We start from the raw sequence: 20,243 nt of genomic DNA on the forward strand, positions 1-20,243 counted from the left end.
GAGCTTTCATGAATACTCCAATCTTCTGACAGGTTTTCTACTTTACACTCTTATTAGAAACATTAGAGTCCTTGTTGCTTCACAACCTTGCAACACTCAACACTATCTGTTTGTTTTTTTTTTTTTTTGCATTTTAGCCATTCTGGTGAATATTTAGTAGTATTTCATATGGTTAACTTATATGTCTGTAACAAATTCACATTTCTCTAATGATTAATGAAGCTGAGCACCTTTTAACATGTTAATGACCATTTTAGTCCTCTCTTATAAGTTCCTACTGAAGTCCTTTGCCTCTTGTTTTCTACTGAGTTGTCAAAATTTTTCTTGATAATTTGTTATATATTCTTATTTTTTGGACACAAGCCCTCTGTCTTTTTGTTGGAGGAGGGTGATAGATTACTATTCTTATTTGACAAATACTTACACAACACATACTTGTGTTGGCAAGGCACTGGTCTAAGTGCCTTACAGATACTAATGGCATCTTTTAATTTTTAAAAAGTGCTTAATATTAATAATAATCTAGTTTATCATTTTTGTTTTATGGTTAGAGCTTTATTGTTGTTTTTGACTGTCCTAAAGTCTCAAAGATGTTCTCCTATAGTTTCCTCTTAAAAACTTTACCGTTCTGCTTTTCACTTCTACACATTCAATCTGGAATTGATTTTTGTATATTTAGTATGATATAGGGGTTAAGATAGACTGTCTCCATACAAATACAAATCATCTAGTACCATTTATCCAAAAGCCTACCCCTTCCCCACAGCACTGTGGTGCCAACTTTGACATAAGTCAGATGAACCACGTATGTATAGCTCTGTTTTTTGGACTTTCTGTTCCACTGGTTAGTTTTTATTTCCTCGTGTCAAAATGTCTTAATTCAGTGTTTTTCAAACTTTAAAGTGCACAAGAATAATCTAGGCAGATTGTTAAAACAGACTCCTTGGCCCCAACCCCAAACACTCGGCTTCAGTAGGGTGTAAAGTTAAGCAGGAGAAATTCCATTTCTAACAAGCTCCCAGGTGATGCTGATGCTGCCAGTCCAAGAATCACTACATGTTAAGCTGTCTTAATTGATACAGTTTTATAATAAGTCTTGGTATCTGCCAACCTAAGTACTCCAATTCTGTTCTTCATGACTCCCTTAGCTATTCTTAGCTAAGGAAATGCAAAGGCATTTCCATGTGAATTTTAAAGTCAGCTTGAGTTCCACAAAATCAAAAGGACAGCAGCAGCAGCAGCAACAAAGGAAACAATAACAAGAAAAATCAAGCCACTGGGATTCTGTCAGGGATGGCATTGATAACAGAGGTTAATTTGAGAAGAGCTGAAATTTCAATATTGAGTACTGTATATGAATACTGTATATCCCATGTATATATACACTGTATATCCCATGAATACTATATATCCCTCCATTTATTTAGGTCCTTATCAATTTCTCTTAATAATGTCCTGTTGCTGTTGTTCAGTCACTCAGTCGTGTCTGACCCTTTGTGACGCTACGGACAGCAGCACACTGGGTTTCCCTGTCCTTCACCATCCCAAGTTTGCTTAAACTTATGCCCACTGAATCGGTGATGGCATCCTATCATCTCAACCTCTACTGTCCCCTTCTCTTCCTGCCTTTAATGTTTCCAAGCATCAGGGTCTTTTCAAATGAGTTAGCTCTTCACATCAGGTGGCCAAAGTATTGGAGCTTCAGTATCAATCCTTCCAATGAATATTCAGGGTTGATTTCCTTTAGGATTGACTGGTTTAATCTCCTTGCAGTCCAAGGGATTCTCAAGGGTCTTCACCAACACCAAAGCTCAAAAGCATCAATTCTTCAGTGCTCAGCCTTCCTTACGGTCCAACTCTCGTATCTATATATGACTACCGGAAAAACCACAGCTTTGACTATACAGGCCTTTGTAGGCAAATAATGTCTTTGCTTGTTAATATGTTGTCTAGGTTTGTCATTGCTTTTCTTCTAAGGAGCAAGCATCTTAATTTTATGGCAACAGTCACCATCTGCAGTGATTTTGGAGCCCAAGAAAATAAAAGTCTGCCACTGTTTCCATTGTTTCACCATCTATTTGCCATGAGGTGATGGGACCAGATGCCATGATCTTAGTTTTTTCAATGTTGAGTTTTAAGCCAGCTTTTCACTCTCCTCTTTCATCTTTATCAAGAAGCTCTTTAATTTTTTTAATGGCGGAAAGATATATGTAACATAAAACGTACCTTGTTGACCATCTTTAAGTGTACAGTTTAATTATATATATCCACATAGTTGTACAACTAATCTCTAGATTTCTTCTCACCTTGCAACTGAAACTCTATACCCGTTAAACATTTCCCCATTGTCCACACCCTCCCCAGGTGCAATCACCATGCTACTTTCTATGAATTCACTACTCTAGGTACTTCATACAAATGGAACCATGCAGTTGCAAGTGCTGTCTTTTACAAGTTCATTTATTTTTACCTGGAATTGATTAACTAAAGCAATCTGATGAAGTATTGCCTCACTAAATTGAGTACTATCTAAAAATACAGTAAAAATCAGACACTTAAGAAATTTGGTGTGTTCAACCAGAAGCAATTTGAGAATCAGGACAATGCTACAGAACACTGTGCCTTTTGCAAACAAACTTGCATGTAAGATGGAATTCCCACCACTTTCACACACCAGGGCAGAGGTCAGAAAGCCCCTAAAAAGTGTACAGTGACATTTGTGTCTCTTACAAGTTCTCTCACTGCTCACTTCTCACTGACCAAAACCTCCAAAAGGTGATTCATTGAGCCAGTAGGCTTTTACAAGTGTATAACTTTTCATATACACTTTAATATTTCTATTGTTGCTGTAAAAGTTGAAATAAACTTTTATTTATAGTTAGAATGTTTTATAAGTTAAAGAATCAAGCCACTTCAGCAACTGTTGATAAGGAGTGTAACAAGATACCTTGAAAACAAAAGGGAGCCAGCTCTGCATGCCTCAGCAGGTGTTTCTCACTGAGATATGCCACCTGAGCTGATGCTTGGGCTCAGATTTTAAAAAGGAGATCATCTACCATCTGAGGAAATGCCATTACCTAAAATGCAAGTCAATGAATAGCACTTTACCTCACACTAAAAAGTAAAATTTAATACTATGACATGTTATGTATAGTCAGGCATGATTTTATTTAGCTCACAATTTCCCACCATATGCAACTCTGCCCTCCCAGAAAAGTAGCAAAGAAAATTCTATAACACCATCAATGAGGACCTGGAGTGTTGTTTCTATAAAAAACGATTTCCTTTCATTCTTATCACTAAACATTTCAAACATTCTTCTTCCAGAGGTCACTAGGACCCTTTACAGGACAGACAGCCAGTCTGTTCCTTTAAATATGAAGGAGCTTTCCAGATAGTTGCTTTTTCCACATATAAATCAAAGCAACTCAGAGCTCTCCTGTGAGTGTGTAACTGCTTGGCTACACTAAAGCCAAATCAAATGATGCCCACCCAGGTCAGGCTGACCTTATAAAAGCAAGGATCAAAGAAACACTATAAAAAGCAGAATTATTCCCCCTTCTTAATGAGCAATTTAAAAGAGCATTCATTTGTTAAAATCAGTACCAAATGACAGTAAGCTTAAATTCCAAATGTAGTCTATAAATTACTCCCAGTAGACAAACAACAGTGGTACAAACACTCTGTCCTTGCTCTGTAGACCATTTCAAAATCAAAGCTATTTCCCCCCCAAGTCCTACTACTGCTCTAAACCAATCTCCCAACAAAGCCACGCGGCTCAACCGTTTCCTTGCCTTTTCTCACATTATCACTCCATCTAGATCCCTTCTGTCTTTCAAGGCCCCTCTAATCCTCCCTGAGGTAACAACCCCTTCTTTGACTGCCCTGTTCCAAATATTTTCTTATTTTCTAAGCAGTTAGGGATTTATCTGTGCTATCAATGTAATTTAAATTGCCTGGTATTGTTAATTACATTTTCGTAAGTTTATCGGATCTTGGCTAAATTAAAAATTCCATGAAGGCAAGTCTTATGTTTTATACCTTTATTTCTTCTACAGTATCTAGCAGCATGCTTGGCAAATCCTGAGATTCTGGATTCCTGCTATTACAATGCTCTCAAAGCTCTTTTCTCCACTCTGCAAATTTTTATATACAAAGCAGACACCAGGGAGATCGAGCTGGTGGTCATTCAGTTGCCTCAAAAAAGAAAAATCTCCTGCATTCTGGAGATGCTATTTCATCAGCAATGCCAGATGCACCTTTCACAAGGTCATGAAAAGCAGATATATTTTAAACCATACAAATTATTTTTGAACTGAATTGTTCATCCTTTAACACATTAATTCATAATGTCAGATGGCCTAACACTTTTAGCTTCAATGATGGCCAAAAGCAGAAGCACAAAACCATGAGTTTGAATAAGACTCCTCCATATCAAATGTATTACCATCTTAACTAAAATCCCCTTATATTTCTCCTGTCTGGGGACTGGAAGACCCACTGAAGTAAGGTTTTTTCCTTCACATTATATTTCCTTCACATTACTGATTCTGCCTCTCACCACCCTAATAAACAACAGTAAAATTCACTTTAAAAGTAAAATGTACACAATGATGTCAGTGCTGTCTATTCCTTAAAATGGTTCATCAAATAATATTTAAATGATCTTGCTATTGTGCAGAATGCTTTTTGGACTTATTTTTTATTATTTGATACACAAAGAAAATTAAGCATAACTAAAATGCAAGTTATGAAGTATACTAGAAACACATGTGATATATATGAAATCTAGAAAGATGGTATTAATGAACCTATTTTCAGGGCAGGAATAAAGATGCAGACATACAGAACAGACTTGTGGACATATCCCGGGAAGAAGAGGGTGGGACAAAATGAGAAAGTAGCATACATATGTATAAACTGTGCCTGTTGTGCTTAGTTGCTCAAAAAAAAAAAAAAGAAAAAGAAACACATGTGAATCTTGAGACTGTTTTTCAGCCTATTACCTTTATAAAATTCATATACTGCAGTTTATCATTCACCTGTTGATGGACATTTGCACTGTTTCCAGTTTTAAGCTCTTACAAATTAAACAGCTGTGAACATTTGTGTAAATCTTTGTGTAGCCATACGTTTTCATGTCACAGAGATAAGTACCTGAAGGCAGAACTGATGATTAACTGCGTGAGAAAATGCCAAACTGTGTTCCAGGGTGGTGGTGCCATTTTACGTCACATTACATTCACCACGTGTGAGGATTTCCACCACCTCACAGGATAACACACCTTTTCAGTGGTGGAGGTTGTTTATTGTTGTGGTTTTAATTTGCATTTTCCCAATGACTAGTGATATGAACCATCTCAGCTTCTCTTAATGGGTCATTCGTTTATCCTAATGTCATCAGGTAGTATTTTTTTTTTTTTTTTGTCCATAGCTTATAATTGAAATCTGCAGACAAATGGTTCCAAAGAACTTACTTGGCCATCACAGAAGCACTCCAAAAAATTTTAGAATCAGCCTGTCAATTTCTAAGAAAAACAAAAGGTGCAGGGGGTAACCTGGATTTTGATTGCTATTGGATTTATTAATGTGTAATTCTGGAAGACTTGTCAATTTAACAATATTAAGCCTTTCAATCCATGAACATGGTAAGTCTCTCCATTTATTTAAATTTCTTCAATTTCTTAAAGCAATATTTGTCATTTTTAGTGTAGAGGTCTTACAGTTTAGTCAAATTCATCACTAAGTATTTGATATTTTATGCTATTGTGTGTGGTTTTAAAATTACTTTCCCAATTATTACTGCTAGTCTATACAAACATAACTGACTTTCTTATACTGACCTTGTATCCTCAGATGTTGCTCATTAGTGCTAGTAGCTTTAAGTCTATTCTTTAGGGTTTCCCATGTAAAGAATTGCATTGTCTATGCATAATGATAATTGTGTATATTTCTTTCCAATCTGCACTCCCTCTGTATCTCTTTCATGTCTTACTGCACTAGCTGGGATTTTCGGTTCAAAGAAGTGCCACTTTCCTGACCTTAGAGGAAAAAAATTGTTTTTCATCAATGATGATTTTAACTCTAGATTTTTCATCTAAACCTTTTATTGGATTGATGATATTCTCTTCTACTCAGAGTTTACTAAGTTTTTTATAATGAAAGAGTACTGAATTTTTCCAAATGCTGAAATAAATAAATATAATTAGATAATCATTCAGTGTTTCTCCTTTATTGTATTAAAAGATGAACTTCAATGACTACTTAATGTTAAACCAATTTTGCATTCCTGAGATAAAAACTATTTGGTCATGACTAATCATCCTTTTTGTTGCTCTTCAATCACTCAGTCATGTCTGACTCTTTGCAACCCCATGGACTGCAGTACGCCAGGCTTTCCTGTCCTTCACCATCTCCCGGAGCTTGCTCAAACCCAAGTCCACTGAGTCAGTGATGCCACCCAACCATCTTGTCCTCTATCATCCCCTTGTCCTTCTGCCTTCAATCTTTCCCAGCATCAGGGTCTTTTCCAATGAGTCGGTTCTTCACATTCAGTGGCCAAAGTATTGGAGCTTCAACCTCAGCATCAGTCCCTCCAGCGAATATTCAGGATTGACTTCCTTTAGGATTGACTCGGAGAAGGCAATGACACTCCACTCCACTACTCTTGCCTGGAAAATCCCATGGACGAAGGAGCCTGGTAGGCTGCGGTCCATGGGGTTGTGAAGAGTCAGACATGACTGAGCGACTTCACTTTCACTTTTCACTTTTATGCATTGGAGAAGGAAATGGCAACCCACTCCAGTGTTCTTGCCTGGAGAATCCCAGGGACAGGGGAGCCTGGTGGGCTGCCGTCTATGGGGTTGCACAGAGTTGGACACTACTGAAGTGACTTAGGAGCAACTTAGCAGCAGCAGGATTAACTGATTTAATTTCCTTGCAGTCCAAGGGACTCTCAAGAGTCTTCTCCAACACTACAGTTCCAAAGCACCAATTCTTCAGCACTCAGCCTTCTCTATGGTCCAATACTCACATTCATACATGACTTCTGGAAAAACCATAGCTTTGACTACATGGACCTTTGTAGGCAAGTAATGTCTTCACTCCTTAATATGCTTTCTAGCCTTGTCATTGCTTTTCTTCCAAGTAGAAAGCATCTTTTAATTTCATGGCTGAAATCACAATCTGCAGTGATTTTGAAGCCCAAGATAATAAAGTTGTTCACTCTTTTCATTGTTTCCCCATCTACTTGCCATGAAGTGATTGGACCGGATGCCGTGATCTTAGTTTTTTGAATGTTGAGTTTTAAGCCAGCTTTTCCACTCTCCTCTTTCAGCTTCAACAAGAGACTCTTCAGTTCCTCTTCACTTTCTGCCTAAGGGTGGTGTCATCTGCATATCTGAGGTTATTGATATTTCTCCCTGCAATCTTGATTCCAGCTTGTGCTTCATCCAACCTGGCATTTTGGATGATGTATTCTCCATATAAGTTAAATAAGCAAGGTGACAATATATAGCCTTGACGTACTCCTTTCACAATTTTGAACCAGTTAGTTTTTAATGTCTGGTACTGTTGCTTCTTGACATGCATACAGATTTCGCAGGAGGAAGGTAAGGTGGTCTGGTATTCCCATCTCTTTAAGAATTTTCCAGAGTTTCTTGGGATCCACACAGTCAAAGGCTTTAGCATAGTCAATGAAGCAGCAGATTTTTTTCCTGGAATTCTCTAGCTTTTTCTGTGATCCAATGGTCATTGGTAATTTGATCTCTGGTTCCTCTGCCTTTGCTAAATCCAGCTTCTACATGTGGAAGTTCTCAGTTCACACACTGATCTGTTGAAGCCTAGCTTGAAGGATTTTGAGCATTATCTTGCTAGCATGTGAAATGAGTGCGATTGTGCAGTAGTTTGAACACTGCTTGGCACTGCCCTTCTTTGGGATTGGATTGAAAACTGACCTTTTCCAGTCCTGTGGCCACTGCTGAGTTTTCCAAATTTGCTGGTATATTGAGTGCAGCACTTTCACAGCATCATCTTTTAGGATTTGAAATAGCTCAACTGGAATTCCATCACCTCCACTAGCTTTGTTCATAGTGATGCTTCCTAAGGCCCACTTGACTCTACACTCCAGGATGTCTGGCTCTAGGTGAGTGACCACACCATCATGGTTATCTGGGTCATTAACATCTTTTTTGTATAGTTCTTCTGTGTATTCTTGCCACCTCTTCTTAATATCCTCTGCTTCTGTTAGGTCCATACCATTTCTGTCCTTTATTGTGCCCATCTTTGCATGAAATGTTCCCTTGGTATCTCTAATTTTCTTGAAGAGATTTCTAGTCTTGCACATTCTATTGTTTTCCTGTTTCTTTGTATTGTTCAGTTCAGAAAGCTTTCTTATCTCTCCTTGCTATTCTTTGGAACTCTGAATTCAGATGGGTATATCTTTCCTTTTCTCCTTTGCCTTTCACATCTCTTCTTTTCTCAGCTGTCTATAGGGCCTCTTCAGACAACCATTTTGCTTTTTTGCATTTCTTTTGCTTCAGAGTGGTTTTGATCATCGCCTCCTGTACAATGTATGAACCTCTGTCCACAGTTCTTCAGGCATTCGATCAGATCTAATCCCTTGCATCTGTCACTTCCACTGCATAATCATAAGGGATTTGATTTAGGTTATACATGAAAAGCCTAGTGGTTTTCCCTACTTTTCTTCAATTTCAGTCTGAATTTGGCAATAAGGAGTTCATGATCTGAGCCATAGTCAGCTCCCTGTCTTGTTTTTACTGACTGTATAGAGCTTCTCCATCTTTGGCTGCAAAAAATATAATCAATCTGATTTTGGTGTTGACCATCTGGTGATGTCCATGTATAGAGTCTTCCCTTGTGTTCCTGGAAGAGGGTATTTGCTATGACCAGTGCATTCTCTTGGCAAAACTCTGTTAGCCTTTGACATGCTTCTTTCTGTACTCCAGAGCCAAACTTGCCTGTTATTCCAAGTATCTCTTAACTTCCTACTTTGGCATTCCAGTCTCCTATGAAAAAAAGGACATCTTTTTTTGGTGTTAGTTCTAGAAGGTACTGTAGTTCTTCACAGAACCATTCAGCTTCAGCTCCTTCAACATTAGAGGTTGAGGCACAGACCTGGATTACTGTGATACTGAATGGTTTGCCTTGGAAACGAACCAACATCATTCTGTTGCTTTTGAGACTGCATTTAGTACTGCATTAAGTACTACATTTAGGATTCTTCTGTTCACAATGAGGGCTACTCCATTTCTTCTAAGGGACTCTTGCCCACAGTATTAGATATAATGGTCATCTGAGTTAAATTCACCCATTCCAGTCCATTTTAGTTTGCTGATTCCTAAAATGTCAACATTCACTCTTGCCATCTCCCATTTGACCACTTCCAATTTACCTTGATTCATGGACCTAACATTCCAGGTTCCTCTGTAATACTGTTCTTTACAGCATCAGACTTTACTTTCACCACCAGACCCATCCAAAACTGGGCTACTTCTGCTTTGGCTCAACCTATTCATTCCTTCTACAGCTATTTCTCCACTCTTCTTCAGTAGCATATTAGGCACCTACCAACCTGGGGAGTTCATCTTTCAGTGTTCTATCTTTTTGCCTTTTCATACTGTTCATGGAGTTCTCATGGCAAGAATGCTAAAGTGGTTTGCCATTCTCTTCTCCAGTGGACCACATTTTGTCAGAAGGTGGGTCATCATCAGAAAATTGGATTAAAGACTATCCTTTTTATACACTGCTATTTCATATATTTTGCCCCAGATCTGTGGTTGTTTACAAGTGTTCACATCCAGTACGTTACTCCAACATGGGTAAAAATAAGGCCACAAATAAGCATTAAGCTTAAGCCATGGTTAACTGTGAAGAAACTTGTCCAGCAGTTACCAGAGTAGATGATGGTAAGAAAAGAGTTATGTAAGATCCCACAAATCTTATTACTCATTCTTTCTCTGTCTATTCTTGAAATAAGATACATACAAGTAACCTAGTTCAACTCCAGTCAAAAAATATTTTTTAAGCCTTTGTTTAAAAATAGTTTACCAACAAACTGAAACAAAGCATACCCATCTCCGGCTTCTCTAAAAGCGACCAAGTTATCACCCAAATACAGCTACAAGGCCCATGATCAGAACACCTGTTAAATTAAAATGCATGAGTAACACCTGAGGGGACAAGTATTCAAACCAGAAAGAAAATCAAAATCCTGGGTTACCCTGCTTAATAGAGACAGACATGTCATCATGTAACATGAGGACAAACTATCAGAAGTATCATGGCTGTCTTGCAGTTATACTGCCTATCTTAAAAAATTAAAATGAAGAAATAAGTATACCCTAAAGCTCCTCTTGATGAAAGTGAAAGAGGAGAGTGAAAAAGCTGGCTTAAAGCTCAACATTCAGAAAAAGAAGATCATGGCATCTGGTCCCATCACTTCATGGCAGATAGATGGGGAAACAGTGGAAACAGTGTCAGACTTTATTTTTCTGGGCTGCAAAATCACTGCAGATGGTGATTACAGCTATGAAATTAAAAGACGCTTACTCCTTGGAAGGAAAGTTATAACCAACCTAGATAGCATGTTAAAAAGCAGAGACATTACTTTGCCAACAAAGGTCCGTCTAGTCAAGGCTATGATTTTTCCTGTGGTCATGCATGGATGTGAGAGTTGGACTGTGTAGACAGCTGAGCGCCGAAGAATTGATGCTTTTGAACTGTGGTGTTGGAGAAGACTCTTGAGAGTCCCTGGACTGCAAGGAGATCCAACCAGTCCATTCTAAAGGAGATCAGTCCTGGGTGTTCTTTGGAAGGAATGATGTTGAAGCTGAAACTCCAATGCTTTGGCCACCTCCAGCGAAGAGTTGACTCATTGGAAAAGACTCTGATGCTGGGAGGGATTGGGGGCAGGAGGAGAAGGGACAACAGAGGATGAGATGGCTGGATGGCATCACCGACTCGATGGACGTGAGTCTGAGTGAACTCCGGGAGTTGGTGATGGACAGGGAGGCCTGGCATGTTGCGATACATGGGGTCGCAAAGAGTCAGACACGACTGAGCGACTGAACTGAACTGAACTGAATACCCTAAAAGAAAAAAAAGTATCATTTTTATCTGTAAAAATAGCTAACAAACTTTTGAGTTCACAGTTAAGTGATTATTAAATAGCTTTAAAATTAACAACAGAAAGAGAAAATATATACAACATAATGTGTAACTTCCAAAGGTCTTTTTCCATTTTTCATTGACAGAGTCCTTGGGGCTTCAGGCAGACAGTCAGAAGGCAGGCTGCCAGTATCACTTCACACTTCAGCAAAACTTTTGCCAATGAAAACTGAAACACCTGTATGAATTAACTAAATTGTTCCCATTTTCAACAATGAAAGGAAATTAAAAGCATTACTGAATGTCACTGATTTGGCTCATCTGTAAGGAAATAACGTAGATAACACAGCTAATTTTAAATTATCAAGCCAACACAACATAAATGGCTCTTTAGAACAATGTGGGTTATTTTTACTATGACTCATTCAGTTTTCCTGAAATGTGAGGGAAGAATGTCTCGGAATAGCATTACATAATGACAACGTTAATAAAAAAAGCAAAGTATTCCTCTTAGGACAATCTTCTGCCATTGCTGAATTAAAACCTTTTCCCAGTTCATCTCACACATACCTCAACATGCTACAACAACTTGGAAACACTGGCAAAAATTCTTCCAGAAAAGAGATTTCACCACTATTTTAGTAAACTTTAGGACAGCTGATGAAAACTGAACAAAATTCAGGACCAGTAAGCCACTCATCTGGTTCCTAAGTATTTATCACCTGTCCACTGACTGTGGTTCCTGTCCCTCCAAGTGCTCACAATCCTCTGGTAGGGGTAGTGAGATTTCTACTGCACTTGCTCTCCTGTCAACAGAGAAAGACACCTCACAGTCTCAAGAGTTCACAACTCCAGACCCCAAGTACCATGCTGCAGCCAGAGTAGGGAGATGGATGCTCAGGAAAAGGATGTGGCTTCTCTCCTCTCTACTCCCTTCTCTTCCACATCTACAGCCAATTCCAAACAGCCCTTATCCACTTAGGAATTCGTATTCCTTGAAAACAGTAGTATGCTCCTACAAACCACCAACCAGAAAACCTGACTCACCACTGAGTGCTATGGGGGCATGACGTTCTATCTACCCACCTGAAGAAGTTTCATACACATTCTGTGTATGAAATTACAGAATGTTTATGAAATTTGATCCTAAGAACAAGTTTTCAGTGCTGAGGGAAGGACACACGCCCTCCCTCATTTCACAGAAGAGAAAGATGAGAAGGACACACCAGGTATCAATTGTATGCTGGGTGCTCATACTACCTACACCAGGGAACTAAGTGTAGTAGTGCAGCTCCAATTCCTGGTTCAGTATACTTCATTCATTCCTGTATTCTGCATACTTCTCTTGAGCAAGAACTATGAGTAAAGCTCTGTAGCAGGCCTTGTAGAAGACCCAGAGAAGGATGGAGACCGTCCCCAAATCTGGAAGTTTAGAGTCTTACAGGGAAGATAAGACATACACATAAATACAGTGAGCCCAAATATGATCTTTGTTAAAAGAGAATTCAGAAGCAAGGTAGCAGCTAAAAGTGGTCCCTCTTGCTTCAGACACTCTTCAGCAGTTATACAGGATATAAATAAAGGGTATTTATGTACAGGATATACAGTTATTTAGGATTTAAATTTTAGTGAAATTATTGAAACCAGGGGCCACTTACAACTCACCTTATTATGTGTTTCAGAATCATGCACAGGAAGGGCAGAAAGACTGAATGACAAAAGGAGAGCTGACTTGGGTTTTTCTGGAGTATTCTGTATGCTTCACTTGGGACAAGGAATGGAATGGATGTTACACAGCCCAAAGTATGCATGGGGCTCCTCAGGGCTCTCCTCACTCTTAAGTTCCTTGCCTTCCTTCTCATCAATTAAAAATGTATTTGGCATTAACCAACTCATCTCTTCAGAAGTGTTAGGATTGGCACTATGGAGCACTGTCACTGAACAGTTTTTCCTGAAATGGACATCAGTTCTCAGGTCAGTGCTGACTTGGAGGAGATCTAGAGGAGAAGAACAAAACAATTATGTATCATAAAGCCCTGGGGGAAAACATAAAACCAGAGAATACAACCTTCACTGCAAGCTAGGAGGGCTGAGCTACCTGCCAGCAAAGGCTACGAGAGGCAATTACTTCAGCAGGATTCTACCTCACTTTACAAAGGAACAAGAATAGGGAAAGAGAAAGAAAAGGAAGGGAGGGACTTCTCTGGTGGTCCCAGAGTCCCTAAGACTCTGCGCTCCCAAAGCAGGGGACCTGGGTTCAATCCCTGGTCAGGAAACTAGATCCCATATGCCACAACTCAAGATTGAGCACAGCTACATAAATAAATGTATTTAATGAAAAAAAAAAGGGGGGGGGGAGGACAGAAAAAGGATAAGAAAAGAAGAAATATATCACATCCACAAAAAGCACTAAAAACTAAGTTAACTGCTTGAATGTGATGAGAGTACTTTCATGTCATTTCAGGTTAACTGTGAATAATCTATGTTCCACAATAATGTGCTTATGAAGCCAATATCGAGAAGATATTTCTGCTGACCACCCTCCCATAAGAGGCCAACAGGAACACTTCCTATCATAGGCTGCATCCTGTTTACCTCTGTCATCAGAATGGGCCCAAGCTCCCGGGCCATTACTTAACATCTACACACCGGCGACTGTCCCCACCCAGCTCTGTACTTCCCGACACTGACTCGAGACTCCCACCACACCAGGCCCCATGTGTGCTTCCCGGTGCCTCACAGCAGGAGGACGCGTGTGCAACTTCACCTTCCCACTGAGATGTTCCCCCACCATCCCGCCTAAAATAGCCATCCCTCACCCATTCTTACTCCACTACACTATTTTCTGTTTACAATGAGTACTTATATCAAATATCTGTCTTTCTTTGTCTACCATATATTTCCCTCACAAGAATGTAAACTGAAGAAAATTCCAAGAGGGAAAAGGCTGCTATATCCTCAATAACCAACACTTAAGTTTTAAGTATTAAGGCATGTGGTTAAGCATTCAATCTATGTTGAACAAATAAATAAGAGGTGCATAATAATTTTTTAAATATATCTTTTAAAAAAGGTTTAACACTTTACTTGTCAAATTCCTTAGCATTTATGTAACAACTAATTAGGGACATTCCACATAGTTACCTAAACACACATATGCTATAATGAAAATCAGCAGATTTCTAACAATACTGAAGTGGGAAACTAAAACAGGCACTCAGAGGACTCAGAAGATTAACATCAACCAGTTCTCAAACTGTATGTTCAGTTCAGTTCAGTTGCTCAGTCATGTCTGACTCTTTGCAACCCCATGAACTGCAGCACGCCAGGCCTCCCTGTCCATCACCAACTCCTGGAGTTCACTCAGACTCACATCCATCGAGTCAGTGATGCCATCCAGCCATCTCATCCTCTGTCGTCCCCTTTTCCTCCTGCCCCCAATCCCTCCCAGCATCACAGTCTTTTCCAATGAGTCAACTCTTCGCATGAGGTGGCCAAAGTACTGGAATTTCAGCTTTAGCATCATTCCTTCCAAAGAAATCCCAGGGCTGATCTCCTTTAGGATGGACTGGTTGGATCTCCTTGCAGTCCAAGGGATTCTCAAGAGTCTTCTCCAACACCACAGTTCAAAAGCATCAATTCTTCGGCGCTCAGCTTTCTTCACAGTCCAACTCTTACATCCATACATGACCACAGGAAAAACCATAGCCTTGACTAGACGAACCTTTGTTGGCAAAGTAATGTCTCTGCTTTTGAATATGCTATCTAGATTGGTCATAACTTTTTTTCCAAGGAGTAAGTGTCTTTTAATTTCATGGCTGCAGTCACCATCTGCAGTGATTTTGGAGCCCCCCAAAATAAAGTCTGACACTGTTTCCCCATCTATTTCCCATGAAGTGATGGGACCATATGCCATGATCTTAGTTTTCTGAATGTTGAGCTTTACGCCAACTTGCTCACTCTCCACTTTCACTTTCATCAAAAGGCTTTTGAGTTCCTCTTTACTTTCTGCCATAAGGGTGGTGTCATCTGTGTATCTGAGGTTATTGATATTTCTCCCGGATATCTTGATTTCAGCTTGTGCTTCTTCCAGCCCAGCGTTTCTCATGATGTACTCTGCATAGAAGTTAAATAAACAGGGTGACCATATACAGCCTTGACATACTCCCTTTCCTATTTGGAACCAGTCTGTTGTTCCATGTCCAGTTCTAACTGTTGCTTCCTAACCTGCATACAGGTTTCTCAAGAGGCAGGTCAGGTGGTCTGGTATTCCCATCTCTTTCAGAATTTTCCACAGTTTATTGTGATCCACACAGTAACTTGTAAAATTTATTTTACAGCACAAAGTAAGCTAGCCTTTCTTTCTACCAGATAAAAGTACTTTAGTTCTGCCTTATCTCAAAAATAACAAAGAAAGAAAACACAAGAATTCTAACTTGATCCCTAACTATGATAAAAAAAATGCCTTTGAAAAAAAGATGTATCTTGAGCAACTTGGGTTCATTAAAGACGTGTGTATCTTTTTATCTATAAAGCTAAAGATACCAACTGCCCTCTTGTTCTGTGGCCTTCCTCTTCTGAAAAGCCTTCTTTGATATCAAACCCTCAAACATCTATTCTCCTATCTTTCCTTTTCACGACCATTTTTTCCAACTGTGGTCTTTATCTATCAACTTTATTTTCTCACAAACCATTCTCTCCTTATTTCTCTGCAGTGAGGTGACTACCCAGCTATTTCACCAAACTTGTCATAGAGATAAGCAATGCACTCCAGCCATCGAAGCCTCAGCCCTTCCTCCTGACTGCTCTCCACCGCTGAACGCTGACAATTGCCCCTTGCTCTCGACACTGTCTCCTGCCTTAGCCTCCATAACCCAGGCTCTGCTGTTTCTGCCCCTCGGTCTCTGAACCCCTCGGTCCCACTACATCCATGAAGCATCACCCTCAAATTTTAACCAAAAGAGCTGCACATTACACTGGCTTTGGAGTAAAGATTCAACTCTCGCTCTGTCACTTCATTTACTCAGTCAACAAGTATTTATCGAGCACATATTATGTGCAAGATACTGGACTCGTCCCTGCAAACAAAGATCAAACAAAGAACAAGAAATATTCATTTGCTGCCCTTAAATTCAAGCAAGTACAAACAAAAATGCTTATGTCTGTAGAGAACAGACTGGCAGACACAGTGGGGAAAGGAGAGGGTGGGACAAATTGAGAGAGTAGCATTGAAACATATACATTGTTATATGTAAAAAAGCCAGCCAGTGGGGATTTGCTGCCATGCAGGGAGCTCAAACCCAGGGCTCTCTGACACCTAGAGGGGTGGGATGGAGGAGGAGGCAGAGGCAGGCAGCATATGTATGCCTATGGCCGATTCATGTTGATGTATGGCAGAAACCAACACAACAGTGTAAAGCCATTATCTTCCAATTAAAAATAAATAAAAATTTTAAAATGTTTATGTCTAAATCAGCATCAAGATATATGCAGCCTGGAAAATAAAATGATAAGCTTTTTTTTCTGCCTTAATTTCCTTAGGTGACAGTATTTCAATGAGCAAACTGAGGCAAGAATATACGATAGGCAAAATAATTTACAAGGGAAAAAAAAAAGAAACAGGAAAAAGACATTACTCACTGATGTAAATGCCAGCAGTTCCTCTTCAGTTAACTTATGCACTGGGTTATTCTTTTGGAAATCTGTGCTTTAAATTTAAAAAATTAAAAAAAGCAAATCAATTCCAGAATGCATGTCATAATGAATCAAATACAATTTTTAAGGAAGCAAGTAAACTGTATTTATATATTTGAAAGCACATTCAGTTCAGTCGCTCAGTCATGTCTGACTCTTTGCAACCCCATGGACCACAGCACACCAGGCCTCCCTGTCCATCACCAACTCCCGGAGTCCACCAAACCCATGCCCATCAAGTCGATGATGCCATCCAACCATCTCATCCTCTGTCGTCCCCTTCTCCTCTTGCCCTCAATCTTTCCCAGCACCAGGGTCTTTTCTAATGAGTCAGCTCTTCGCATGAGATGGCCAAGGTATTGGAGTTTCAGCCTCAACATCAGTCCTTCCAATGAACACCCAGGACTGATCTCCTTTAGAATGGACTGGTTGGATCTCCTTGCAGTCCTAGGGATTCTCAAGAGTCTTCTCCAACACCACAGTTCAAAAGCATCAATTCTTCGGCACTCAGCCTTCTTCACAGTCCAACTCTCACATCCATACATGACCACTGGAAAAACCATAGCCTTGACTAGATGGACCTTTGTTGACAAAGTAATGTCTCTGCTTTTGAATATGCTGTCTAGGTTGGTCATAACCTTCCTTCCAAGGAGTAAGTGTCTTTTAAATTCATGGCTGCAATCACCATCTGCAGTGATTTTGGAACCCAGAAAAATAAAGTCAGCCACTGTTTCCCCATCTATTTACCATGATTGATGGGACTGGATGCCATGATCTTAGTTTTCTGAATGTTAAGCTTTAAGCCAACTTTTTCACTCTCCTCACATATTATAATATTATTGTATTATTTACAGATAAAGAGATGACTGTGCCAAAGATAAGCACAAAAGTAATAAAATGCTAACAAGTAAATGTGGTGGTGTACTAAATGTTAACACAATTTATTTTATAAGAAAAAACAAAATCTAACCTGTGCCACTCCACAAAGAAAATGAAAAGAATTAATATGGCACCAATGCCTATTTATTAAACTCATGCAAAAAAAAAATTACTATCACCATGAGACAGGCAAAAATTAAGAAGTTCTCAAAGAGGCAGAACATTGAGAATTCTTAGAGCTTGCTGATCCAAGTATGAATAATTTTGGAAAACAATTCAGCACTATCTTATAAAGTGAACATTCACATATCCTAACCTCAGTAATTCCAGCGTAGATATAGAGCCCACAGAAATTCAATGGCTGTACCGGGAAGCATACACACAAATATCCATAGTAATATTGTGTGTAACAGGAAAAATCTGTTAACAATCCAATGTCCAAAAAGGAAATCAATACACTGTAAAATACCAACAGAACGATACACTGCAGAGTAAACTGCAGCTGTATGTAACAACACGGATGAGTCACATAAAGACATTGGTGAGAGAAAAAAACAAATCACAGAAGACTGCATACAGTAACATACCGCTTTTATAAAGCTGAAAGACAAATAAAAGAATTGACTAAGAAGTATAAAAGACATGTGAGTAAATATATTTCTTGAAAAGGCAAGAAATTGACAAAGACAAAATTTAGGACATTGATTACCTTTTAAGACAAGAAGGAAGATGAGATGGGAAAGAAGCACACAGACTGAGCTAGTGGTATTTGCAATCTTCAAGTTCTTAAACTGGGAGGTGGATTCGTGTTATTATTACATTATATAACTTATGTTTATATATTACATAAGTTATTTTATATGTACATATTATTTGTATTAAGAATGAAAATAAAATTCAAAATTGTGTTCCACTTGCTGGGATGCTATAAGAACCACAAAACTTCCCTTCTCCGATACCCTTGCTAATGGTGCAGCATGTGAATTTATTTATTTTTGGCTGTGCTACGTCGTCACTGCTGTGCAGGCTCTTCTCTAGTTGTAGGGGACAGCTGCCAGTCTCTAGTCGTGCTGCGTGGGGCTCTCACTGCGGTGGCTTCTCTTGCTGGGAGCACAGGCTCCAGGGAGTATCAGGGAGCTTCAGCAGTTGCAGCATGTTGGCTCAGTAGTTGCGGTTCCCAGAATCTAGCTCTAGTGCACAGACTCAGGAGTTACGGCCCAGGGACTTAGTTGCTCCATGGCATGTGGGATCTTCCCGAACCAGGGATCAAACCTGTGTCTCCTGCACTGGCAGTTGGATTCTTTACCACTGAGCCACCAAGGAAGTCCCAGAATGTGAATTTAATTGTATATATATTTTTTAAATCAGACAATGCAGAGTATATCATTCGAAACACTGGGCTGGAGGAAGCACAGGCTGGAATCAAGACTGCCGGAAGAAATATCAATAACCTCAGATATGCAGATGACACCACCCTTATGGCAGAAAGTGAAGAAGAACTAAAGAGCCTCTTGATGAAAGTGAAAGAGGAGAGTGAAAAAGTTGACTTAAAGCTCAACATTCAGAAAACGAAGATCATGGCATCCGGTCCCATCACTTCATGGCAAATAGATGGGGAAACAGTGAAACAGTGGCTGACTTTATTTTTCTGTGTTCCAAAATCACTGCAGATGGCAACTGCAGCCATGAAATTAAAAGACGCTTACTCCTTGGGAAAAAAGTTATGACCAACCTAGATAGCATATTCAAAAGCAGAAACATTACTTTGTCAACAAAGGTCCATCTAGTTGAGGCTATGATTTTTCCAGTATGGATGTGAGAGTTGGACTGTGAAGAAAGCTGAGCGACGAAGAATTGATGCTTTTGAACTGTGGAGTTGGAGAAGACGCTTGAGAATGCCTTGGACTGCAAGGAGATCCAACCAGTCCATCCTAAAGGAGATCAGTCCTGAATATTCATTGGAAGGACTGATGCTGAAGCTGAAACTCCAATACTTTGGCCACCTGATGCGAAGAGCTGATTCATTTGAAAAGACCCTGACGCTGGGAAAGATTGAGGGCAGGAGGAGAAGGGGATGACAGGATGAGATGGTTGGATGGCATCACCAACTCAATGGACATGGGTTTGGGTGAACTCCAGCAGTTGGTGATGGACAGGGAGGCCTGGTGTATTGCAGTTCATGGGGTCACAGAGTCGGACACGACTGAACAACTGAACTGAACTGAACTGAATCAGACAAAATTCAAGTTGAGGGTAATTGTACAGAATAACTGGCTTATAAATTTCCAAAGTGTCAAGATCATAAAAGTCAAGCAAAAATGAAGAACTATTCCAAACTGACAGAAAGAATACAAACATAAATGTAACACATATGTTCTAGACTGGATCCTGTGCTATAAAGGAGATTACTGGGACAACTGGCAAAACTTGAATGGGGTCTGAGTACAATGTGATAGTAAAGCATGAGTGCTAATTTCCTGATTTTGATAAATGTATCATGGTTATGCACAGAAGCTCCCTTGTTTGTTGAAGACACACACTAA

The 20,243-nt window shown here is 39.5% G+C and overlaps 1 protein-coding gene across 5 annotated transcripts in view; it reads right to left on the minus strand.

Annotated features, from left to right (window-relative positions):
* The window catches only part of TTC27 (tetratricopeptide repeat domain 27), a 184,352-nt gene that overhangs the window by 112,368 nt on the left and 51,741 nt on the right, over positions 1-20,243 (minus strand). For 4 of the 5 annotated variants that reach the window (XM_086327527.1, XM_086327528.1, XM_086327526.1 and 1 more), the window contains one exon: positions 16,768-16,834. In XM_086327527.1, coding sequence (XP_086183653.1) covers positions 16,768-16,834 — 67 coding nt within the window. Of the gene's footprint in view, positions 1-12,792; positions 13,125-16,767; positions 16,835-20,243 lie in introns of those variants that run through there. The other variant, XM_086327530.1, reaches the window with a different exon arrangement.

Source organism: Bos grunniens, chromosome 11 (assembly GCF_055505025.1).
Source record: "Bos grunniens cultivar Pamir isolate PY7600 chromosome 11, Bosgru_T2T1.0, whole genome shotgun sequence".
Taxonomy (NCBI): domain Eukaryota; kingdom Metazoa; phylum Chordata; class Mammalia; order Artiodactyla; family Bovidae; genus Bos; species Bos grunniens.